At 41.8% G+C, this 27,406-nt stretch overlaps 1 protein-coding gene across 1 annotated transcript in view; it reads right to left on the bottom strand.

Annotated features, from left to right (window-relative positions):
- LRRC1 (leucine rich repeat containing 1) overlaps positions 1-27,406 on the bottom strand; it is a 222,038-nt gene that overhangs the window by 7,876 nt on the left and 186,756 nt on the right. The window contains exons 11-13 of the mRNA XM_030198969.1: positions 13,281-13,396; positions 4,036-4,208; positions 2,271-2,404 (exon numbers count right to left, since the gene is read on the bottom strand). Coding sequence (XP_030054829.1) covers positions 2,271-2,404; positions 4,036-4,208; positions 13,281-13,396 — 423 coding nt within the window. The remainder of the gene's footprint in view (positions 1-2,270; positions 2,405-4,035; positions 4,209-13,280; positions 13,397-27,406) is intronic.

Below are 27,406 nucleotides of genomic sequence, written 5' to 3'. Positions count from 1 at the left end.
TATTATACTTTTCCTAGTTCTGCTATATCTCTTATGACATCTGTCAACCAGAAATGCACCAAAGTTGTGGACACAGCATGGAGCAGCGCATAGGTACTACAATAGTTTCCATTCCTTGTCTAATAATTCCTAAAATTATCTGTCACCACACATTGAGCTGATGGGATCTCAACATACTGTTCCTGAATATGCATATGGCAGATTGGGTTTGTACCGATTCTTCACATCTGCATTGAATTATGTTTCATAGAAAAATATTTTGCAGCTTTTTGAAGAAATGGTGTATAAAAAAAATAAACAAACCTTGCAGTATTTAATTGCTTGTTGCCCGTCTCTGGCCCCCTCTATTACACATGCTGAGTGTGTCTGGATCCCTGGCTCGATAGGCTATTAAGTCATTTGCTCCTACCTGTGTCTAGCCCCTCTAGTATCCCCTCCCTTTTCAATACCTTGCCCTTTTCTTTCTCTCTGTCCTATTCGCATATTTGTGGTTCCTTCTATTTTCTACTTTGTTATGTACACCATTTTGATTCCTGTACTGAAAGGCGGTATTATTAATTGCCCTAATAAACAAACATAAACATTATTGTTCCCTATATACATCACTTTGTACTTGTTCGTATTCAAGTTCATCTACTATTTAGAGGCCCAGTCACATAAATTTGCAAGGTTCTCTTGTAATGTACAAAAACTTAGACTGTGAGGCACACTAGGGACCGAGAAAGTATCTGTATAGAATATGTTAACCACTTTGGCTGTACCACAGAAAGGCAGTATATCAAGAATCTAATAAACAATCTAATCTAACGAATGAAGAATATACAGCTACAATGAGCATCCTATGCCCATGGAATGTAATTCCACGAGAAACTGAACACATTCAATAAATATTCAGCTGGTGGTACATAAGAACATAAGAAAAGCCATACTGAGTCAGACCTATGGTCCATCTAGCCCAGTATCCTGCTTCCAACAGTGACCAATCCAGGTTACAGGTACCTGACAGAATCCCACATAGTAGCAAGATTCATGCTACCTATCCCGGGGCAAGCAGTGGCTTCCTCCATGTCCAATAACAAACTATGGACTTTTCCTCCAGGAACTTGTCCAGACCTTTTCTAAACCCAGATATGCTAACCGCTGATACCACATCCTCCGGCAGTGAATTCCAGAGCTTAACTATTCTTTGAGTGACAAAATATTTCCTCCTATTTATTTTAAATGTATTTCCATGTAATTTCATTGAGCGTCCCCTGGTCTTTGCATTTTTTGATACAGGGAAAAATCGATTCACTTTTACCCATTCTGCACCACTCAGGATTTTATAGATGTCAACCATATCTCCCCTCAGCTGTCTCTTTTCCAAGCTGAAGAGCCCTAATCTCTTTAGCCTTTCCTCATATGAGAGGAGTTCCATCCCATTTGTCATTTGGTTTGCTCTTCATTGAACCTTTTCTAATTCAGTTACATCTTTTTTGAGATATGGCAACCAGAACTAAAGGCAATAAAGGTGAGGTCACACCATGGAGCAATAAAGAGAAATTATAATATTCTTGGTCTTATTTTGCATCCCCTTCCTAATAATTTCTAGCATCCTGTTTGCTTTTTCGGCCGTCGACGCACACTGGCCAGAAGATTTCAACGTACTGTTTACAATGACACCTGGATCTTTTTCTTGAGGTGAGCATTAGACCTTGGCACCAGCACTGAATATATCCGGATCAGTAACAATACCTTGAAGCTAACCAGGCAAAGATTAAACTGCTATTTAAGTGGCCCTACTTGTCCAATTAGCTATGTGGGCACCAGCACCAAATATTGCTGGTTCCACATAACTTCCAGGTCTGCCCCGACTCTGCCTCCAGACTACCCCTGCTGTGAAGGTCAGAGTGGATATTTAGTGGCACTGCCCGCTTAAGTGATGCTGAGTATTCCCTCTGAGATGACCAGCGTGATTTAACCAGGCAGGAGCCTTTCCTATCTAGTTAAATCTTTTTGAATATAGAGCCCATTATAGCTAATGTGGTTAATAAATGGCAGAGAATAGCAGGCAACAGGACTCCCAACCCTTGCTACCAAAAACATAGTGCTCATAAATATCAACTCACCTGAGATGCCGTAGCACTATTTTTACAAATGACAGCGAGACCATTATTACTTATAAATAAAAGAGGGAAGAGGAGTAAAAGGAAGGGAAATTCCATAGCTACAACATGCATGCAGTAAACACAAAGACAAATTCAAATACATCACATTGGTCCAAAAAATACCTTATCATCCTCTTCATCTTTTTCATCTTCTAAAAAGCGGATTGCACTGATCCTATTCATTGCCTGTTCATTCCACGTGTCATCTGACATATCACCGACCAAACTCTCAAATGCTCCACATCGTGGCAAATTATCTAGAACAAGCAAGACACAAGAGATTTTACAGATCAAAGGTTGTTTATGTAATCTCCTGGTAAATTGTGTTTGGGATTTCCCTAGGGGATTACTAGACTGCTGTAGAACTCTCCAGAGTCGCCAGGTGGGAGGGAGAGCAGTGGAGGAGTGGCCTAGTGGTTAGAGCACCGGTCTTGCAATCCAGAGGTGGCCGGTTCAAATCCCATTGCTGCTCCTTGTGATCTGCAAGTCACTTAACCTTCCATTGCCTCAGGTACAAACTTAGATTGTGAGCCCTCCTGGGACAGAGAAATATCCAGTGTACCTGAATGTAACTCACCTTGCGCTACTACTGAAAAAGGTGTGAGCAAAATCTAAATAAATAATAATAATAATGGTGGGTGGGAGTGCTGCCCAACCCAGAGGGAGGATTAGTAAAGAGTAACAGACAATGGGTGTCATAGTGGGGGTGGAGCTGAGGAGTTATATTAGTGATCACATGATCTTTGGTTGCCTTCAATCCCACCTGGACCTGTGAAGAGCGGGGGTGTCCCGGATAGGCCCAATAATCTGAGGCTGAATTAAGAGGAGGTTTTTGCCAACAAAAGCATTAACTGAGTGTGAGGTGTGCTCTGGGTGGGTAGAAAGGGTTAACCCAGCCTGGGAGCAGTACAGGAACAAATCTGTTCAGCAGAAGCTTGAAGAAGTGCACCTCTGGACAGACAGGGTGGTCTGATCCTAAGTGGGTCTGGCAGCTGAATAAAGCCCAGCAGGACAGCTTGCTGCAGAAAGCCTTGGATTGTTCTGCCAGAAAGGATGGTTATTTGACTGGTGGTGCTATCACAATATGTAAATACCCTAGGATTTCTAAAACTATTAATTAAGTAGTTAAGATTTACAACAAGAATCTTAAATTGACACTAAAACCTCTTTCAGCAAAGTAAACTGGCTACAAAAGAAACTGTTTTGTTACAAGAAAGTATGAAACATGGATTTCTGCCTGTTTTAGCATTCCAGTAAAGTTCTGTTTGCATAAAACTACAAATCCTGGAATGTTGAGTTTCTTTGGAGTGAGAGTGAAGTTAATTTGCTCCCAGACTGATAAGGAAATAAAGATGAAGTGTGGCTTAAAATCCTACGGCCTACCAGGATGAAGCCTGGCCTTGGCCTGCACCCAGCTCAGCAAGAAATAAAGCCTTTGTAGTACTACTACTACTAATCATTTCTATAGCGCTACTAGAAGTACACAGCGCTGTACACATTATATGTAGGTACTTTCTCTGTCCCTAGAGGACTCAAAATCACAAGTTATTTTGTACCTGGAGCAATGGAGGGTTAAGTGACTTGCCCAAGGTCACAAGGAGCTGCAGTGGGAATTGAACCCGGGTTGCCAGGATCAAAGCCCGCTGCACTAACCATTAGGCTGCTCCTCCACTTCAGTGACCCTGGTTTGGGTGCTGACCCGAAGAACTAGCTGGTGCCCAGAACTTTGTGGTCAGACCAGGGTTACATTTAGTTTTGCCAAATAAAGCCACCATTTTAAGGTATTTCCAGTTATAGAAAGGGGATCTTTAAGCTGAGATGCAATTCTTTCTAACGTAGCTGAATGGAAAGCAGATGCTAATGCATTCATTACTTTTAGGCACATTACCTTGGATGGCTGGCTCAGAAGGCATCTGTGGAAGTAAAACACACGTTAAAATTTTTTCTCCTGTTTCGGGGTCTTTGTCTGTCTGGAATGTAAGTAAAGGCTGGGACTGGTTGTCAGATAACCATAAGGCCTTCAGTTTTAACGTAGTCAATGACAAAGGTAGATGGAGCAACCTAATTTGGGAAAGAAATAAATTTGTTAGATAAAATCTCTGAATAAATTCAATAAGTGTGTATGCTTAGATTAACAATTCTCAGCAGTAAGATTGCATATCTCTTTCCTGAACATCACAGCCAACCTGTGTGATGCAAGGTCATCAGATGTTCTTAGAAAATTAAATCAGACAGACTAGATAGATTTTATTGTCCTTATCTGTCACCTCCTTCTGTGTTCCTATTATATTCTAACACTAGTAATTTTCTAAATAATTATAAAGTTCTCAGGGAAAGGACATCGTCAATGATTTTTAATACTAAGGAAGTCCAATGAATATCACGTGTCCTTTCCCCTCATGCACAAAATACTGTGATAAAATACAATATACAAATGACTAGGTCAATATTCAGCCACCATTGACTCTGCTGTTTTTACATGTCACCCGTGGTGGCTGATATACAGTACCACTATTTGGATACTAAGCAGCACTCAATATGCAGATAGAGCGGTGAGAGTGCTGCTGATATCCAAATAGTAGTGCTCAAACTGTTATCCGGATAAAGTTAAAATAGCAGCTTTTCCGGCCTAACTTTATCCAGCTAGTGATCCAGATAGGGTCCAAATACTCCTGAGTCTCCACAGGAAGACTGGGCCCAAAACTTTGGAATGACTTCCCCCTACATGTCAGGAACCAACCCTCTCTTTCTGCCTTCAAACAAGCCCTAAAAACCCACCTTTTTTCTATTTCCTAATACCTTATAGCCCCTCTTTTCCCTGTTCCCTCGTCTCCCTTTTTAGTTTGCAACTTATAAACCGCTGGCCCCCATATTCTATATAGCGCACCTAGTTACGTGCGGTTCTGCGTGTAAATCTAGACATATTCTACAACTACGTGCATAGACTACTTGTTTTAACAAGCTGTTAAGCGTTAGCAGCTCTTAACAAGCAATAACGAACACGAATTGGCATAAATTAGAATTTATGTGCGTATATTGCTAAGTGTATTCTGTAATGTACTGCGCCTAAATTGTAACACATGCAAGCAAAAAGGGCCATGGTTATGGGCAGGGAAATGAGCATTTTGTGGGTGTTCCAAAATCTACGCGCGCGCTGTTATAAAATATCAGCCAGTGCACGCAAATTTACGTGCAGGGATTTACGTCTGCTTTTCATTGGTGTAAATGGATGTGCATAGATTTAGTGGCATGAACTGTGTCTAAGCGTATTCTTCATACATGTGTAGATTTACACACGGTATTTAGTATACGCTTAGGTGAGATTGCCTAACATGCGTTAATTTTAGGCTCCATATATAGAATTGGGCCATGAATGGCTATGTGTAGGCCCTAGCGGTATATCAATTGTGATGAAATAACCAGCTCCACCCACACACACTGCCCTATCAGTGTCTAGATACTGCAGAGGCAGTCTCTAATGATATTCAGCGGCACTGTCTAGACAGTGCCAGTGAATACGGCTAAGCCATTTATCCAGATAACAGCGGCTATTGTCCAGTTGAATGGCTTTGCATATTGACCTGTATGAGTTAAAGAACAATTTATCCCCAATATTTCTGTTGGGAGATCACATGCTGAGTATACATCATATTTCTACTCTGTTCCCTCCCCCAAAGAAAACACAATCATAAAGATGAAAAGATGGGTAATACAGTGGTGGAAATAAGTATTTGATCCCTTGCTGATTTTGTAAGTTTGCCCACTGACAAAGACATGAGCAGCCCATAATTGAAGGGTAGGTTATTGGTAACAGTGAGAGATAGCACATCACAAATTAAATCCGGAAAATCACATTGTGGAAAGTATATGAATTTATTTGCATTCTGCAGAGGGAAATAAGTATTTAATCCCTCTGGCAAACAAGACCTAATACTTGGTGGCAAAACCCTTGTTGGCAAGCACAGCGGTCAGACGTCTTCTGTAGTTGATGATGAGGTTTGCACACATGTCAGGAGGAATTTTGGTCCACTCCTCTTTGCAGATCATCTCTAAATCATTAAGAGTTCTGGGCTGTCGCTTGGCAACTCGCAGCTTCAGCTCCCTCCATAAGTTTTCAATGGGATTAAGGTCTGGTGACTGGCTAGGCCACTCCATGACCCTAATGTGCTTCTTCCTGAGCCACTCCTTTGTTGCCTTGGCTGTATGTTTTGGGTCATTGTCGTGCTGGAAGACCCAGCCACGACCCATTTTTAAGGCCCTGGCGGAGGGAAGGAGGTTGTCACTCAGAATTGTACGGTACATGGCCCCATCCATTCTCCCATTGATGCGGTGAAGTAGTCCTGTGCCCTTAGCAGAGAAACACCCCCAAAACATAACATTTCCACCTCCATGCTTGACAGTGGGGACGGTGTTCTTTGGGTCATAGGCAGCATTTCTCTTCCTCCAAACACGGCGAGTTGAGTTCATGCCAAAGAGCTCAATTTTTGTCTCATCTGACCACAGCACCTTCTCCCAATCACTCTCGGCATCATCCAGGTGTTCACTGGCAAACTTCAGACGGGCCGTCACATGTGCCTTCCGGAGCAGGGGGACCTTGCGGGCACTGCAGGATTGCAATCCGTTATGTCGTAATGTGTTACCAATGGTTTTCGTGGTGACAGTGGTCCCAGCTGCCTTGAGATCATTGACAAGTTCCCCCCTTGTAGTTGTAGGCTGATTTCTAACCTTCCTCATGATCAAGGATACCCCACGAGGTGAGATTTTGCGTGGAGCCCCAGATCTTTGTCGATTGACAGTCATTTTGTACTTCTTCCATTTTCTTACTATGGCACCAACAGTTGTCTCCTTCTCGCCCAGCGTCTTACTGATGGTTTTGTAGCCCATTCCAGCCTTATGCAGGTGTATGATCTTGTCCCTGACATCCTTAGACAGCTCTTTGCTCTTGGCCATTTTGTAGAGGTTAGAGTCTGACTGATTCACTGAGTCTGTGGACAGGTGTCTTTCATACAGGTGACCATTGCCGACAGCTGTCTGTCATGCAGGTAACGAGTTGATTTGGAGCATCTACCTGGTCTGTAGGGGCCAGATCTCTTACTGGTTGGTGGGGGATCAAATACTTATTTCCCTCTGCAGAATGCAAATAAATTCATATACTTTCCACAATGTGATTTTCCGGATTTAATTTGTGATGTGCTATCTCTCACTGTTACCAATAACCTACCCTTCAATTATGGGCTGCTCATGTCTTTGTTAGTGGGCAAACTTACAAAATCAGCAAGGGATCAAATACTTATTTCCACCACTGTAACATATACTTTGGTATCAGTATAACTAGATAGGCCAGTATGGCCACAATGAAGACCTTCTCAAACAAAGTAATTTACATATAATAGAACACTGTTTCCCAAGTCAGGTCCTGGAGTACCCCTTGCCAGTCAGGTTTTCAGGATATCCATAATGAATATGCATGAACTTGATTTACATACACTGCCTCCATTATGTGCAGATCTCTTTCAAGCATATTCATTGTGGATATCCTGAAAACCTGACTGGCAAGGAGTACTCCAGGACCGGACTTGAGAAACACTGTAATAGAAGTTCTTCAAGACTAGAGCAGCATTTTAGAGGCAGAGACTGGGAAGTAAATAAATGTACAGCATTTATTATGGTTAACTGTATAATCAAATCTAATGAACTTTCCAGCTAACACCAACTGGAATGTTAGGCATCCATTACCATTTCAACTGACAAGTATATATTAAAAACAAATTACTGTACTCTAATGGCTAACATAATTTTATACTACTGATAAGAGTCCCCGGGGAGTAAATTCATTTACAAAAATGTCCAATGGGGAAAGAGGATAGTCTGAGGGCATTTTCACAGCATCACATGAAACCCTTAGCTTCAGTTCTCCCATCTGGTGGTCTTTGATGTATCACAGATATTCATAATGTAGAAACTCAAGGGTATCCCTATTGGTATATATGGCTTATATGGAGGATCTGTCTTCAAGTTGTCAGCTGTGGAGCTATGTTATGACAGTACAGGGAGAACAGAGGTAAAAATAAAAAAAACACCAAGGTGGATTTGCTGTTTGACTGGCAGTCTAGTAAATCGTTGAAAAAAAAAATCTATCTATCTATAAACATACCAGGGATAATTTTGCTACTATATAATTATACTAGCTGTAAGTAATAAAGCTACTGTGGGAAGAGGGGTAAGTTTATGCAAAAGACATGCTACTAAGAATGTACGGCTCAAGAATATCGGGGGGGGGAGGGGAGAGAATTTCCCCAAGACTAAGACTACCCTACATCATAATCTCATACTCTTCCTGTGACCAGCAAAAGTTCCACAGATGCCTTTCTTTCTTGGCATCTTTTACACACACAATTTCTAATTTCTCATTTTCCAACGGGTGCTTATATGTGATGGTAAATGCACCGTAATCTATTCAGACAATGCAAATAAACAAAACTGCTGGATATTTAACGAGAGCTGAAAAATGAAACCATAAAAACTAAACTACAACTGGAAGAAATAAAGTCTAAGAATGACAAGATGTTTTCAGTTCTCTACATCTATAGCGCAATTAGTCTATTGAACAACAGGATACCTGGCTATCATATTTGTTCAGTTTATGGTTCACAGTTTGCTTTACCCAGGGGCCTGATTCGTTAAGGATTTTCTCTCGTTCTGCCTCTACGGGAAAAGGACTTGATTAATCAGGCTCCTAGAGTCTTCTTCAGAAAATTTAGCCGGAGGATGCTAAACTGTACTATTTCTTTCTATAAGAGGCAGCAGGGGAAACAAGTTTCCAGCTGTGATCCTTAGAGCTAGTGAAGGAAATGACACCACAAATTATTCATTAGTGCAGCTGGCTCTACAGCATCTGAGACTCAAACACACTTTTTGACTAGAAAAGCAAGCAGTTGTGGTGGTGACATACTGCCCTTCTACAATAATAGACAAATGAGTACTAGAGGCTAGAGATTATTGTTTAGACAGAAGGCCATTTTCAAAGCTCTTCCCGTGGGTAAAAGGTTTCAGCAAACTGCCTTCCCTTCCGTTCCCCTCTGCTCTCTTGCTCAGGAGCAGGATCAGGGCAGGGGGGAAGGTGGAACTTTGGAATCCTTGTTTAAAAGCAGGTGTAGTGTTCAAGCAGGGCTGGTGGGGTAAGTGTGGCTGGGGGCACCAACCTGTGGAGCATGACAAAAACTGCCATAAACCAAGCACTACCTTGCACTGACCCTGCCACATCAGGTCCCCAACCTATTTCCTCTCTAGTTGCTGCCAGGTACCACTGCCGTACCTCCACTTTGCCTCTGGGGAGCCAGTGCCTCCCCCCAAGTGTCCAGCACTACTGTCTTCCTCTCCTCCACCTCCATTCCCAGTTTTTATATCTCGCAAATTTCCAACTGGAATCATAGCAGGTAACAATAAGAATTCAATCACAGTTGAGAATATTAATGAATCTAGCATATCTCCATCTGTTAATTCTCTCTTGCCTGTGGTGCAGATCTTGCCCCTCTCTCTCTCTCTCAGCACCACCCCCCATTCTACCATAAATGGTGTCTGTTCGAGTCTAGAACTCACTGGCAGTTGCAGTGATTCACCTACACTGCAAAGGGCCAGCCCCAGAATCTTTTCTCAGCAGCATCCTCTGTCCCCCTCTGACTTAAGTTCCTGTTTCCACAGGAGTGAGATGCTGCAGAGGACATAAATATGCCCAGTTAGATAGTAATGAACTATTTTTTTTTAATATTCTCTTTATTAAAACAGAGAAAAAGAACGAATTTTCACCCAAAATACATCCCCCTCCCCCAAACGGTCAACAGCACTACCTCAGACCTGGTGGTTTCTTATCCAGGCCCCGAGACAACAGAAGTTCCAGAATGAGTGGGTCCAACAAATATCAACAGTTAAGAATCCAGCTGCATATACGATGTGGCATAACAATCCACACCAGTTGAAATAACTACTAATTTAATAAACATGAAACCACAAAAAAAGCACAGTGGTTGGAACCTTTTGTAAAACCTCTCTTTTTTAATTAAATAGTAATATCGTGTGAATAAACAGAGCTGGTACAGGAGTTTGGGGAAAGAGGTTGCATGTTTGTGTGTGACCTATCGTTAATATTCCACCTCCAGTGGAGGAGTGGCCTAGTGGTTAGGGTGGTGGACTTTGCTCCTGGGGAACTGAGGAACTGAGTTTGATTCCCACTTCAGGCACAGGCAGCTCCTTGTGACTCTGGGCAAGTCACTTAACCCTCCATTGCCCCAGGTACAAATAAGTACCTGTATACAATATGTAAGCCGCATTGAGCCTGCCATGAGTGGGAAAGTGCGGGGTAAAAATGTAACAAAAAATATATATATATTCATGAGGGAAGAGGGCAGCGATTTATAGGTTGCGGCCGGGGGGGGGGGGGGGGGGGGGGGAAATACACCAGAAATCCTAGCACTGGTCCTGAGTTCACAGCCAGCTCCTTGCTCAGCCAACAGCTTGTAGCACCATAGACATAAGGCACAAAGGTCTCTGGGTGAGCTCCAAGAGAGGGAAGGACCAGGCTGTTTCCCCATCCAAGACAAGATCTTGGGCCGAGGAAGAAAGCAGAGGAACAAGAAATTCCAAGAGAGGGAAATGGCTAGCAGAAGAAGCCACTTCACACCACAAGAAGAATGAGGAATGAAAGCAAAGGGTACTAGAGCTCAGTAAATATCAATTTACCTATTTATTAGAAAAAAACAAATCGGGTATGGGAGGCAAGATTTTTTTTGTTGTTGTTCTGTTCTTTTAAGCACGTGCTAATGCTAGAGACACCCATAGGAATATAATGGATGTTTCTATCTTTAGCGCACGCTAAAAAGTTAGCACGCCTACAGCGCGGCTTAGTAAACAAGGCCCTAAATTTGCTGATGACACAAAGTTATTTAATCACCTCACTCCTACCCCTAAATATACTCTAGGCTGAAATAAAGGGAACCTTGCTGGACACCCTTGACTGGAAGTGTATTTCCTTAGAAATACCTGAAGACAGCGAGAGAAGAAAATGGCGCCTGACCCGAGGCCCACTCATATTAGATAATGGACAGAGATTTTAATCAGACTGTAATATTTTGCTCTATTTTAAGCAAAAACAACAGTGAAATGCTAGCGCAGGCAGATGAGCTAAAAAGAAGCATGGAAGCAAAGGCAAAGTACAAAGATCAACAGGAAAGAGAGACCAATTTGCTGGAACCAAAGCACTGGCAGTCAGATGCAAGTGAATCTAAACTGCATACACAGCAACCGCAGAATCAGACGTGATATCGGTGAAAGGAGCCTCATCAGTTACAAAATAGCGGTTTTTAATATGCTGCTTGGCTTTAAACACTGACAACCACCGGTACTTTGGTTCCAGCAAAGCAGCTTTCAGTGAGTGGCTTGGTTTTAAAAACTAATAACCACTAGCGCTTTGATTACACACCGAGTATGAAAAACAGTAAGTTCTATTTGTTTGGTGCACTGTGGTTTTTTTAAATTTTTCTATGAAGAGGAAAATTTTCAATAAAGTATTTTGATATTTTCTCTGCAATATCAAACAAAATAATGAAGAAAAAGATCACTCACTGGTAGTGCACACTAAATGGCCACAAAAAAGTGATCAAAAACCAAACAAGCTAGACTGTGGGAGTATACAGAAACATCGCTCTACATTTTTTTCAAAGGAGGAAAAAGGGGCCTCAGTTAATGCCGTAGCCGATATAATGCAAAGCAAACAATCAGCTACATACGGCTAATTGATCATTGGCTCTCCTAAAAAAAATACCTCCAAATTTTCACCCAAATGTAAAGAAATTAACAAAATTTTATTCTTTTTTTTTTTTTTTACTTTTGGTTACTCAATTATCAATTCAATATATCAAAGTACTAAACATTGTCCCAAACAAGGCTAGATAGCGAGGTTGACGTTCATATCAAGGTTGGTCATCTTAAAAAAAAAACAGACAAAAAGGAAGGGGTATATAAATCACTTCACTCTTTCCTATTACCCCAGTCCAATGAGCGAGCATGAGAGAACCCAAAGGAGACATCTTAGTATTGGATTGTCCCAACGGGGACCCGTTTCACATCCGCTTCTTCAGGGGAAGTCCTAGGTATGTCTCCAAATCACTGTCCACACTCGTACTGTCTCAATGCTCGAGCTCGATATTTTCTCTGCAACATTTTGCAGAGACTGAGGCGTAGCTGGGGCAGAGGCGTAGCCAGATTTTGATGTCGGGGGAGCAGACGTTTTGTAAAATAAGCACCAGTGCAAGACAGAAGGGCCGATCCGCCTAGGCATCATTCATTAAAATCTGTTTGGGGGAGTGGCTGCTCCCCTCATCCTCCCCCCCCCCCCCCCCGGCTACAGCTCTGAGCTGAGGCATTGCTGTAGGCAGGGAAGAGGTCCAGATAGCCTAAGCTTGATGGTATATGTGCTATCAATTTCTGTTTTACACTTTAAAGCACTAAAATGTAACTGCATATAGCAATGCAATCAGGGGCGTAGCCACGGGTAGGCCTGGGCGGGCCTGAGCCCACCCAATTTGGGCTCAGGCCCACCCAGCAACGGAGCACCCAATGGGCCTTCTTTCCCCTCCCTCCGTCGGGCAGCGCGCGCCAGCCTAACTGTACAACAAAGCTGCACAGCACCGGGTCCGTCAGCATGCTGCCGCTAGCTCCTACCTTGTCATCTTTCGGCAGAGGTGTTAGTTCTGCTGCTAAATCTGCAGCGGATCCACGCGGTGCCAGGACTGTCTCTCTGTACGCTGCTGCGACTGCTTCCTCTGCGCTAGCCCCGCCTCTTTGAGGCGCGCTGCCCGACGGAGAGAGGGGAAAGAAGGCCCATTGGGTGCCGGTAGGTGGTGCCAAAGAAACCTGCAGCGGTGGCTTGGGGGGGGGGGGGGGTTCGGGGCAGTGGGTAGCCAGACAGCCAATTTTGGGGAGGGGGGAGAGAGAAAATTTTGTGCCCACCCACTTTGTGCTCAGGCCCTCCCAAAATTGGCTGTCTGGCTACGTCACTGAATGCAATACAATGATCTAAAGAAAAACATATTTAATTGTCAGTAAAGTATGGTAAAAGAAGGCCAGGGATGTCCTTACCTGTTTCCAGCTACATCAAGCACGTGAAGTTCAGCAGCTTGTGAAACCTCCGGGGGAAGCCGAGTTAACCTGTTGTCTCGTGCACAGAAAACAGTAAGACTGCAGCACCCACCGATCTAAAATGTAAAACATTGAAAACTAAATCCTCTTTCAAAGCTCTCTCATTTCTGTAAAATCCTTAGATCATAATGTAATCAGGTCCGGCCTGATCATGACACATAACTAGGCTGTTGCCTAGGGCAGCAGTTTCAAGTGGGCTGGCAAAAAAAAAAAACAACTGCAGTGAAAACAAAGAAAGAGTAGTGATATCGGTGAAAATTCAAAGAACCATAAGCCTGTACTTTTATCTAAAGGGAGAGTCAGTGCCGTAGCGAGGGTGCCTGACACCCGGGGCGGGTCGCCGCTGCGCACCCCCCCCCCCCCCGGGTGCAGGGCACGGCACACCCGCCCTCCGCAGCGCACCCACCCCCCGAAACGCACCCTTACCTTGCAGCGGAGTGCAGGCGGGAGGGCCGATCCGCCCCCAGTGCACGTCACTGGGAGCTGCGTCGTCTCTGCTGCTTCCCTGCTTTCTCTGCCCCGGAACAGGAAGTAACCTGTTCCGGGGCAGAAAGAGCATGGAACCAGCAAGCCGCCACCCCCCTCCAGTGGCGTGCACCCGAGGCGGACCGCCCCACCGCCCTCCCCCCTTCCTACGCCACTGGGGAGAGTGGGAATTTCCAAAGTCCATTAACCCAAGTAAATGACTTTTGGAAATCACCATTGTTATGTACAGTATATACACAATAAAGTTTAATATTTAAATGTGCGATGTCCAATTTTGCTTTGCTATAGGATTGTTCTGGAAGGGGTGGCACTGTACTTATCATGATAGTTGGGCTGATCAAAATCTTGGGGGGGGGGGGGGGCTAGGGGTTTTGAAGTTAATTGAGAGGATACAAGGCTAAGGCTCCTCTTGCATCAGTCCTGAACATACGTAAAAGTTGCAAGGGAAGAGCAGGCAGAACTTACAAATAGCTAAGTTTTATATTGTACTTTGCACAATTTTATAGTTAGAAAATAGAGTTGGAAAAACAAATCAAGAATACAAAGCAGCATGGTAAAAAGGTTTTTTAAAATAATGTTCAGTTCATTTCCTAGTACAAAAGTCACCTGCCCTACACAGCCACATTTTGACTTGTGCCTGCATAAGGGGCATATGATGTTACCTTAATGGGGAGTTTAATGGTCACAATTTCAATCAATTCCTTTCTGCAGTTCAAAAACTATATTGAGCAAATGGGAATTCCCACGTGGCTCACACTCAATTGGGCAGGTAAAGTTTGTACTAGCAAATGTACTACACATTATTAAAGATTTTTTTTTTTTTACCATACTAATTTGTTTTCTTGATTTTTTTTTTCCTACTCTATTTTCCGACAGTGGACAGCCTACTTTTTTTTCCTTTTGTCTTTCTGACTTTGTTTTTCCCTTCACTACTATATAGCCATGTGTTAATGCTGATAAAACAATGAAATCTGCTGCTCAGTGTACGGCGGTGACCAAAAAGGATGCTAGGAATTATTAGGAAAGGGATAGTGAATAAGACTGAAAATACTATAAAGCCTCTGTATCACTCCATATTGCAGCTACACCTTGAGTATTGCATTTAGCTCTGGTCGCAGAATCTCAAATAAATATATAGTGGAATTAGAAAAGGTTCACAGAAGAGTTACCAAATGATAATCTTCTTGTATGAAGAAAGGCAAAAGAGGTTAGGGCTCTTCAGCTTGGAGAAGAGATGGATGAGGGGAGATAGGATTGAGGTCTATAAAATCCTGAGTGATGTAGAAAGAGTAGAAATAAATCATTTTGTACTCATTCCAAAAGTACAAAGACTAGGGGACACTTGAGGAAGTTACATGAAAATACTTTTAAAACAAATAGGCGGAAACATTTCTTCACTCAACAAATATTTAAGCTCTGGAACTCTTTGCGGAGGATGTGGTAATGGAGGTTAGTGTATCTGGGTTTAAAAAAGGTTTGAACAAGTTCCTGGAGGAAAAGTCCATAGTCTGCTATTGAGACAGACAAGGGGAAGCAACTGCTTGCCCTAGGATTTGTAACAGGAAATGTTGCCATGATTTGGGTTTCTGTCAGGTACTTGAGACCTGGCTAGGCCACTGTTGGAAACAAAATAGTGGGCTAGATGGACCATTGGTCTGACCCAGTATGGCTACTCTTATGTTCTTATGTAAAGGATATCACACAATGTGACACCTGCCAGTGAGCCTTCTCTGGAGTAGCCCCCATAATCTGGAATGCACTCCCTGAAAGGCTTTCTGTACTTCAGGAATCCTTTAAAAGAAGAAGCCTTTAAAGGAAGCAGCAGCTAATCTGCTCACACAATTGAACAGTTTTCTTTACTGTCAAATTTGGGGAACCAAGTCAAGGCGGTATACAGACAAAGAAAAGAACTACAATTAATCGATAGGAAAGACCCATGCACACAAGGTCTAACACTGGTCGCTTGTATGTCAGCAAGACTTGCTTACCAACTGCTACTCTAGCTGAGATTATATTCATGCACCTCTGACTTCACGTGCAACTTCCTTTAAAATTAGTCTCCTTATTTTCTAAATTCCTATTACTCTATCTTATCTGTCTGTGTGTTCCACATCCGCCCTATGTTGTCTGTTCAAATATTTTATTGTGTATTGACATTGTAATGTAGAATACTATATGCCATACTTTGTACTGTTATCTGAATATTTTTACTGCTGTAATTGTCTATTGTTCATGTTTGACTTATTCATTTTGTACATCCCTTTGGGTGAATTTCTTCAGTAAGGCGGTAAATAAATTCTAATTAGTTGTTCCTAAAGCATTAATTTAGCATTGAATACTTTTCTGGCAATGTGATTATTTTATCATGATGTTCCTCACCTTGAGCTTTTCAAATGATTGACTGAACAAAATATGAACAGCAATTAGTTTTACCTTACCTACGTATAATACATTGGATTTTAGACAGTTCAAAACCAGAAACAACATGAATGACACTACAACAAGGCAAAACAGTACAGAAATACACACCATAGTCCACTAATAAAACATGGCTTAAACTGAAAAGAATATGAAGCCATGTTTGAGGACATAAAATTTATAGGAATCAAGGTAGATGACCAAATATAAACACATAGCATCACTTGATAAACCCAGAGCAGAAGACAAATAAAAGTAGATCAATTATTGCAGAATAAAATGATTTATCTACAAATATGTTTTACATTTTATTTATGATCTATTAAGAGATTCACGCAAGGCGGTGTACAGCAGGGTATTATGACACTGAGTTTTAAGACAAATGTGACAGATTAAACAGTTCCTTCAAAAGATAATGCCCAGCTATAAGAGCCTCAGAGCCCTGCCAGCTGAGTATATTTTTGTTAATTATTTTAATGGAGGGTCAAAAATCTACAGGGCCCTTTTACCAAGCGGCGGTGACAGGTGGCCAGCGGTGGCATCAGTGCGTGAAATTGCCATGTGCTGAGGCCACCTTTTACATCAGTGGGCAAAAGGGCATTTTCCCAACAGAGGCAGTAAATGGCTGCGTGTGACTTAAAAAATTTGGCATGCAGTCATTTACCACCAGTGTCCTATTTTGAAGTCGCTGCCTAATTACTGTCAGGCACACCTACTCCCCGCCCACCAGCGCTAGAAAAGGATGATTCGCTGTGCACTACTCTGGTGGTAGCCCTACCACCAGTTGGTAAAAGGGCCCTTATGTCTGTATGTGATAAATACACAGAATATCAAAAAGGAAAACATGCTCCCAGTAATAGTCAACATCAGGAATTACATGAAACATAATTTAAAAAGTTGGGGCACTATCTATATATTGCGCCTAGTGCTCCGCACCAAAATCTAACCGTATTCTATAACAAAGCATGAAACTTAACTGGCTTTACAAGCTAATCAGTGTTGACAACAGTAGTTAACAAGCAATAATGAGCACTAATTGGCAGTAATTAGAATTTAGAAGTACAACTCGCTAAGTGCCTAAATTCTAATGCGCATGGCCAAAAAGGGGCATGGTTATGGGGGGGGGGGGGGGGGGGAAATGGGCGTTTCATGGGTGTTCCAAAACTTGTGTGCACTGTTATAGAATATGGCCCTGTCTGTCTAAAATCTATGGAGAACTGCAAGAGGCAGGGGCAAATGGAGTGGAGTGCTCTAAGGGGTGGGAGTAGGAAAAAAGGAGTGAAAAGGCTACATGAGAGTGAAGTGGTAAGTACATCGGGAGAGGATTTCTATAAGGAGGGCACCAAGATAAGGGTTCTGAGAATGCAGGCAATAAATCTGAATATTTATTTATTTATTTATTTATTGCATTTGTATCCCACATTTTCCCACCTTTTTGCGGGCTCAGTGTGGCTTACAATACATTATGAATGATGGAAATACAGTTTGTTACAATTCGGTTATGGATTACATTGTGAAGAGTTATACGAGACAAAATCAAAGTATCGTTAAGGAATATATCAATGGAAAAGGACATTGAAACATTTATGTGCGTACATAATATATTTTATGAATGATGGAAATACAGTTTGTTATAATTCGGTTATGGATTACATTGTGAAGAGTTATACGAGACAAAATCAAAGTATCGTTAAGGAATATATCAATGGAAAAGGACATTGAAACATTTATGTGCGTACATGCAAATATTTTGGCCGTGCATTATTCTGTAAAATGGTGCCTAAATGCAATTGCATGTGGTTTACAAGTGGATGGAGTCTGGGTGAACCATGGGGGGGGGGGGGGGGGGCACACATTTATGCACTTTGGGCCTGATTCTGCCACCGGTGATCAGCATTTTGATGACTGCTACCGGTATTATCCCCAGAAATTCAATGCTGGGCTATGCCCATACTCTAGTACTGAATTTCCAGGTATACAGGGCCAATGAAAACGTAGCCAGTTAAATGTGTTATTTAGCATTGAACCAGCTATGGTGAACTGTGTAAAGACAGGACTGACCTTTATGTGGTCCTATTTATGCAGTTACCTTGGTCAGTTAAGTGCGGAAAATCAGCACTTAACTACCCAAGTGCTGACTTCACCCCCAAAAGTCCCCTCAAAATATCCAGTTTCACATTGGGCACTTAACCAGACATTTTCAGCAGCATATCTCAGGTGGAACAAGGGCGTGATAGAGTCCTAGACATTTATTCCCCATTTCAGAAGGGGACTAAAGGACTATGTCCTTAAAGACTGCTATTGGGATTTACACCTACTACCAAGCACATTTAGGACTCCGCTAGAGGGAATGGTGGAGGGGGTTCCCCCTTAATCTCTAAGTGCTTTTTATCCCCTCAAATGCCAAATTAGCAAAAGAAACTGGTCTGTGTGACAGCAACAGGATAATAACCAATAATGTTTCCAAGGTCGCAAAGAAAACCAGTTATGTGCTGGCTTTGAACCTGTCGATTTTTAATGTTGAGCTTTCTAAAATGGATGTTTATGCTGTATGGTTAAAGATAGGAAAGCTATTTATGTGGTCCTATCTGACCACTAAACATCAAAGATGTATACAGTAGATTACAATTACAGCTTGGCTACACTTTGCTTCACCCTGAGTTTTCCTCCTCCTTTCCACTGGAAAAATCCCTTCAGTGCAAACTCCTACCACAGCATATCTTAACACTTCAAATGAAGAGAACTCTTTCCAGCAGCACGCAAAGGGCCTTACTCACTAAGCATTTTTCCCGTACACACAAAACCATAGAAGGTCGTTTTCTATAGAAGTTCTAATCAATAAGCAGGGAGAATAGAAAAAAAAAATCTGAGAACACGGAGGAAACGAGACAACACGCAGTGAAAAGCAAGACAATTCCCAAAACCTGTCTATTGCAGTTAGTACCTTCAAAACAGCTTCCTTTGCTGTTAACTTTCAATCTGATTAGAGAGAACAAATGGGGACATTAATTTTCAGTTTGTAACATAGTTTATACTTCTCAGGAATTCATTAATATTTTTGATTTGTTTTGAAATAAAGAAGAGAAAATCAATGGGAAAGAAAAAACCTCATGAGACTAGGGGATTGGGCGTCCAAATGGCAGATGAAGTTCAATGTTGACAAGTGCAAAGTGGTGCATGTGGGAAGGAGGAACCCTAATTACAGCTATGTCATGCAAGGTTCCGCTTTAGGAGTTACGGACCGAGAAAGGGATCTGGGAGTCATCGTGGATAGGACGTTGAAATCTTCAGCTCAATGTGCTGCGATGGCTAAGAAGGCGAACAGAATGTTGAGTATTATTAGAAAAGGGATGGAAAACAAGCATGAGGATGTTATAATGCCGTTATATCGCTCCATGGTGCGACCGCACCTGGAGTATTGTGTTCAGTTCTGGTCGTCTCATCTAAAAAAAAATATAAAGGAATTGGAGAAGGTGTAGAGAAGGGCAACAAAAATGATAAAAGGGATGGGACAACTACCCTATGAGGAGAGGTTAAGACGGCTAGGACTCTTTAGCCTGGAGAAAAGGCGGCTGAGGGGCGATAATGATAGAGGTCTACAAAATAATGAGTGAGGTACAGCGGACAGATGTGAAGCGTTTGTTTACACTTTCTAACAATAATAGAACCAGGGGACACAAGATGAAATTAGAATGTGGTAGGTTTAAAACAAATTGGAGAAAGTTTTTCTTTACTCAGCGCATAGTTAGACTCTGGAACTCATTGCCAGAGAAGGTAGTGATGGCAGCTGGCCTTGCTGAGTTTAAAGGGGGTTTGGACAGATTCCTGAAGGAAAAGTCCATTGATCATTATTAAATTTGGGGGTTTTGCCAGGTTCTTGGGGCCTGGATTGGCCGCTGTCAGAAACATAGTGCTGGGCTTGATGGACCTTTGGTCTTTTCCAAGCATGGCAGTGCTTATGTACTTATGTAAACTTGACTCACTGTTTTTCCAGGTAAATATTAGTTTTATTTTGCTGGACAGGGATAGCATTCTACTTTGAATCAACAGTTTACGTTGGACCACATGCTATATCCATAATTCTGTAATTGTGGGCAATCACTGTGAGAACAGCATGAGATTATGACTATCATACAGCCCCCAAGTGTCTAAAGGCCACATGGTTCGGAGAACTGGCAGTCTCTGCTCTGCCTGAAATGCTGCACTTTCTCTGCCAGAGTGGTAAAAGTCTTTCCTTGGGCTGAAGTCAAGGTTGCTATAAACAGCAACTACTGTAAATGGTACAATAAGATATAAACTCATTTTCAGCTTTCCAAAAACATTAACTATATGGAATCTTTGATTGAAAATTGGTTTAAAACTTAAAATGAAGATCTCCTAGGGACCAAGCATGCCTCTCCTGAAGTTCAAAAAATAGTAATATGAAACTCACAAAAAGACTACTACTACTTATGATTTCTATAGCGCTACTAGATGAACACAGCGCTGTACACTTGAACATGAAGAGAAGTCCCTGCTCGACAGAGCTTACAATCTAATTAGGACAGACAAACAGGACAAATAAGAGATAAGGGAATTACTAAGGTGAGGATGATAAAATAAGGGTACTGAACAAGTGACTACGGGTTAAGAGTTAAAAGCAGCATCAAAAAGGTGGGCTTCTAGCCTAGATTTGAAGACAGCCAGAGATGGAGCTTGACGTACCGGCTCAGGATGTCTATTCCAGGCATATGGTACAGCAAGATAAAAGGAACGGAATCTGGAGTTAGCGGAGGAGGAGAAGGGTGCAGATAAGAGAGATTTACCCAGTAAACGGAGTTCCCCGGGAAGGAGTGTAGTGAAAGATGAGAGTGGAGAGGTACTGAGGAGCTATAGAGTGAATGCATTTATAAGTCAACAAGAGGAGTTTGAACTGTATGCGGAAATGGATAGGGAGCCAGTGAAGTGACTTGAGAGGGCTAATATGAGCATAGCGACACTGGCAGATTATAAGTCGTGCGGCAGAATTTTGAACAGATTGAAAAGGAGAGAGATGGCTAAGTGGGAAACCTGTGAGAAGCAAGTTGGAATAGTCTAAGCGTAAAGTGATGAGTGTGGATAAGGTTCTGGCAGGGTGCTCAGAAAGGAAAGGGAGTCATTCCGTGTCAAGTGGACCAGGGGTCCCCACCTCACCATCTCAGATTTTGATGAAATTTGGTACATAGTTTCTTTATGATAAAAAACTAAGCTGTGCAAAACTTTAGTTCAAAAGACTAAAAATTGGAGGTTCTAGGGGACCTCAAGTAAAGGGTTGCAAAATGTCGCCTGAGCAAAAATGACATTTTGGGCCAACTTCCAGAAGCTGTAAAACTGGAAGTTTTAGTAGTACAAGGGGGATATTTGGAGAACCTGCACTACTTTTAGGGCTTAATGAACTGGCAAAACCCCATGTTCCTAGTCCTCTTACGTTTTGAATGGTTTAGGCTCAAACGTTGCCAAAAAAACGGCAAAAATCAATTTACAGCGATGTTGAGGCTGCTGTAGTTTCTAAACTAGTTGGCCTTTCAGGTTGATTTTTGGTAGGTGTACTAAATGCACGGCTGTAATGAGGCATTCCAATTTGCAGCACTTTCCTTCAAGTGGTTGAAAAATTATAAGCGTTCAAAGTTGGTATAAAAAGCATTTTTGCCCATTTTGGGCTATCTTTGATGCCCTTGATCTCCAGTGGGACAGCTTCAATATTCTTTCTTTTAGCACCATTAGAAAGAGCAGATTTCCTTCTATCAGAATATGTAGTTTTTATTTTGGAGTCTCATCATATAAGGATTGCAAAAATGCCCTCAAATGTTTGCGGGCAGCAGCCTGTGATTTCTTCACTACACCCTTGATACAAGTGTAGTAAAAGTGATTCTTCTTTCAAAAAGCACCAATTTTTTAAAATAAAGAACACATTATGTTATAAAACTGTATTCAAGAAAACTAAAAAACAGGAATGTTTTTTAGGATGTGGAAGGATGAGGCCAGGTTTCATGACAGGTTTAAAGAAAACTGCAGTCAGTTAGGATGACCGACTTGGCCAATTATGATTGGTGGACCCTGTTGCAAGGTGCCTGAATGTCTGTTGCTGGTGTTTCTTCACCCTTGCTACAGTTTGACCTCTTAGTGAACTGTAGGCATCAAAGTAAGCCTAGCAACAGACACTCAGGAGCCAGGAGGTACCAGAAGCATACAATTGGGCAATGAAACAAACAATTCTGCCTTGCAACAGGGTTCACCAATCATAATTGGCCAAGTCTAACTGGCTAAAGAAGTTTTCTTTAAATATTATGTTATAAAACTGTGTTCAAGTAAACTAAAAAATAGGGTGGAAACCATTGTATACATACTTCTTGTTGAAGAAACTCGCACCTGCACCGACAGGCTCATTTATATTGAATTAAATGCCACAAATGAAGATATTAATCACTTTAGACTGAAGTAAAATTTTACCCATTGAAAACCTGATTGCAAGAATAAATGCGTTTGTTGAACTGATGCTAATGGTCATCAATGGATCCAGAAAGATCAGATGAATTTCCACTTTGCTCAGTTGGCTGTTCAAGTACATCAGAGTGTCATTTACTGACATACAATAAAAATAAAGGTTTGAAATTAATTGAAGAGCTTCTGCCTGATCAACAGAAGTTGTTATAAGAGCATTCTGGTCAACTTTTCTATGCTGGATCAACTATTTGCCTTCATCATGAATCCTTACTGTTGAAAAAGTTTGAATTTTTGCAAAGAACCTGCTGTAACCCATTTTCCAAAGGTGGTCATAATGCAAAAAGGGGCTTAAGAGTGCTGGATGACACACTAGCAGCCCAGCTAAAGGCCTTAACAAGCAAAATATTTGTGCCGGGTCAGAAACTATGTCCATCTTGTCGAAAAGACGTCAGTAACAGAGCTGCTCTTTATCATCATCAACAGCAGCAGATGATGAACACAGTGACATTTCTGGCAAGTTGAACACAAGTTTGACATCTCTTGGTTTTTCTCCATTAAAGTTCAAAAAAGTCAGCAAGCGTGATGTACGAGGTTACACCAAGCGCAAAATCAGGCGAGTGCAAAATACTTTGAGAGTCATCATCTTGCAGTTGCTGGTGGCTTAGACATTCTACCAGTCAGAAATGTGACAAATGTTCTGATTATGATGACCTGCTAAACGAGTTGAAAAACAAAGTCCAAGTTTCAGCAAATCATGCAGAAAAACTGCAAATACTAACTTTAGCACCAAACAGCTGGTCTATTCAAAGAACTGCTTCAGAATTCACGGTTTCAACTAGAATGGTTAAAAAAGCAAGAAATCTGAAATCAGTTTGTGGAATTCTGGCAAAACCAGACAAGAAGAAAGGTAAAGTTTTACCAGAAGAAACAGAAAAAAAAATTCTTGGCTTTTTTGAAGATGATGAATTCAGTAGACTGTGCCTAGGGAAAAAAGATTTTGTCTCTGTCAGAACTGGCACTGAAAAAATTCAAATGCAAAAGCACTTGCTGCTTAGCAATCTAAAAGAAATGTATGTTGCATATCGTACTCGAAATGGGCCAGAAGTGGGTTTTTCCAAATTTTGTGAGCTAAGGCCAAAATGGTGTGTCACTGTTGGCTCATCTGGTATGCATTCAGTGTGTGTTTGTGTCATTCATCAAAATGTGAAGCTTATGCTTGCTGGAAGCCATCTGCTGAACGAAGATTACAAAGCACTGATGGCTAAAACTGTGTGCAATTTGGAATGCAAAGAATGCATGCTTCACAGGTGTGAAATATGTCCAGGTAAAGATGTGCTTGAAAATTACCTGACAGAAGTGTTCATTGATGCTGACCCAGGTGAAACAATCGAGTTTAAGCAGTGGGTTCATACAGATCGCACCACACTGGAGACCAAACAAATGTATGTTGATGATTTTGTATCTGAGCTTGCATTGAAAGTTTCAAACCTGTCAATTCACCATTACATGTCCAAACATCAGACACAATACTTAAAGAAAACCTAAATCCTTGTGAAATTGTTGTTCTCTTGGACTTTGCTGAAAACTACTCCTTTATTGTCCAAGATGCTGTTCAAGGTTTCCACTGGGAAAACAGTCAAGCTACACTGCATCCATTTGTTGGGTACTTCTGTGATGCTTCAAGTGAAATTCAGTGCATAAGTGTTTGCATAATAAGTGACAGCTTGCGGCATGATGCAGTTGCTGTACATGCATTCTTGGAAAAATTAATTGCGTTCTTGAAAAGCAAAATTGGAGAAATAAAATATGTAACATACTTTAGTGATGGCTCAGCTGCACAATACAAGAACTTCAAAAACTTTGCCAACTTGTGCTATCATCAAACAGAATTTGGAATAAGTGCACAGTGGAATTTCTTTGGCACAAGCCATGGCAAGTCACCATGTGATGCCATAGGTGGTACAACAAAGCGACTAGCTGCTCAGGCTAGTTTGCAACGACCTAAAAATAGCCAAATTCTCACAGCACAAGGCTTGTTTGAATTTTGTGATCAAAAAATAAATAAAATCAAGTTCTTTTTTGTTTCCAAGGATGAAATTGAATCTTCAAGATCTGCACAAGAGGAAAGATTCAGTAAAGCTTCCACAGTTGCTGGAACTAAATCACCAGTTTATTCCCATTGACTTGAACCAAATTTCAGTCAGTAGAATGTCAAATGATTCCTCCTCATTTGTTGTCAAACTTTGTCAGTCGGATGACCCAGTGAGTGTACCTGGCATAAATGTGTCTCAACTTCAGCCTGGGCAGTATGTTGCCTGTGTTTATGACAACAAATGGTGGATTGGCAATGTCTGTGACACATCATTTGAAGAACATGATGCCTTGGTCAACTTTATGCATCCATGCGGGCCTGCACGATCATTTCATTGGCCTAGCAGAAGAGATTCTTGTTGAATTTCTGAACAGCATATTCTAGCAGTTCTTCCAGTACCAGCAACTACACACTTGGACGACAGTATACATTTCCAGAAACAGCAGTGAAACTTATCAGTGAAAAATTCTTGTCACTTCAGCACTGAGGTTTTACTTGGGAACCATTAAGACACCCCCATTAGGCTTCAGAAACTAGGCAAAGACAACCAAATGAGGCTTGGGAACCTCAAGTAAGATGCCCACCTTCAGGCTTGGGAACCTGTGCCAAGTGGCTGGACTTGCCTTGCTATCGGGCGTGACCTCTTGGCGATGAGGTTGCCACTTCCTATTGAATTGGTAGTGGCATAGCCACCATGGACCAACGCATGCTTAAAGCAACTGAGTGACTTATACAGCAATTAGAAACATTGATGGGCCCTATATCCGTTTCATCTATCATTCAACAATACTGGCCAAAAAACACTTTTTTTGCAATCCTTATATGGAGAGACTCCAAATTGAAAACTACATATTCTGATAGAAGGAAATCTGCTCTTTCTAATGGTGCTAAAAGAAAGAATATTGAAGCTGTCCCACTGGAGATCAAGGGCATCAAAGATAGCCCAAAATGGGCAAAAATGCTTTTTATACCAACTTTGAACGCTTATAATGTTTCAACCACTTGAAGGAAAGTGCTGCAAATTGGAATGCCTCATTACAGCCCTGCATTTAGTACACCTACCAAAAATCAACCTGAAAGGCCAACTAGTTTAGAAACTACAGCAGCCTCAACATCACTGTAAATTGATTTTTGCCGTTTGTTTGGCAAAGTTTGAGCCTAAACCATTCAAAACGTAAGAGGACTAGGAACATGGGGTTTTGCCAGTTCATTAAGCCCTAAAAGTAGTGCAGGTTCTCCAAATATCCCCCTTGTACTACTAAAACGTCCAGTTTTACAGCTTCTGGAAGTTGGCCCAAAATGTCATTTTTGCTCAGGCGACATTTTGCAACCCTTTACTTGAGGTCCCCTAGAACCTCCAATTTTTAGTCTTTTGAACTAAAGTTTTGCACAGCTTAGTTTTTTATCATAAAGAAACTATGTACCAAATTTCATCAAAATCTGAGATGGTGAGGTGGGGATGACCTTTAAAATTGGTCCACTTGACACGGAATGACTCATGGGCAAATTTTGGTGATATTATAGAGAAAGAAATGACAGGTTTTATCAGTCTGCTGAATATATGCAGAGAAGGAGAGAGAGAAGTTGAAGATGACCCCAAGGTTACGAGCTGATGAGACAGGGAGGATGAGAGTGTTATCCACAGAAATAGAGAATGGGGGAAGAGGAGAGGTTGATTTAGGGGGAAAGATGAGAAGCTCAGTCTTGGTCATGTTTAGTTTCAGATGGCGGTGAGACATTCAGACAGCAATGTCAGACAGGAAGCTCTATTAACTGCCTTTCATTTCAATCATCAGTCCAGATAATGAATATTTGAATTATATAAATTCCCAGTGATGGCGGGGGGGGGGGGGGGGGCGTGCCAAGATGGCGCCGAGAGCGGACGCTTGGTGAGATCGCTCCAGCCAGTTCTGCTAATTTTTTGTTCTTTCTGGAAATATGCCTCATTCTAAAAGGAAAGGAGCAGTGCGGGCAGGTCCCCCACCTACCGGGATGTCCACGCCGGCGAGAACGGGACTGGAGCGTTTCTTCCCCGCTCTTTCCCAGGTAGCAAGCGGGGTGGATTCCTTGGCGGGAGGATCTGGTGAAGCAGAACCCTCGCCGGAATGTGAAATATCTCTCCCCCCCCCCCCCCCCCCCCCGCCGCTCTCTAAGATTCCTCCAAGCCCAGCAGTTGTGGTGAACCGAGAGGAGAAACTAATGGACACAGGAAGAGTAGAAGTTGGCGGACCCAGTGGGGTGACCGATTCACCGATAACATCCAAATTTGCTGGGAAGGAAATGGAGGTTAATCTGGGGACAATATGGCTGAAACTATTAGAGATGGAAAAAACCCTTCAACAGTCGTCTGGAGAGGTAAAAACCTTAGGTGTTAAGATGCAAGAATTGAAAGACTCTATGGACACGTTTAAATAAGATTTTTCACAGAAAACTGAGAATTTACAAAATGAAGTGGTACAAACAAATGAATTCAAAGCTGCTGTGGTAAAAGACAATATGGATATCAGGAGAAAGCTTGAACAAATTGAAAATCACAATAGGAGACTGAATTTACGCCTGCTTAATTTTCCTAAATTGTATGGGGTTTCTCCCCAAGATTTATTAACCA

The sequence above is a fragment of the Microcaecilia unicolor genome, chromosome 3 (genome assembly GCF_901765095.1).
Source record: "Microcaecilia unicolor chromosome 3, aMicUni1.1, whole genome shotgun sequence".
In the NCBI taxonomy this organism is placed as follows: Eukaryota; Metazoa; Chordata; class Amphibia; order Gymnophiona; family Siphonopidae; genus Microcaecilia; species Microcaecilia unicolor.
This window is presented reverse-complemented; position numbering and strand designations above follow the sequence as displayed.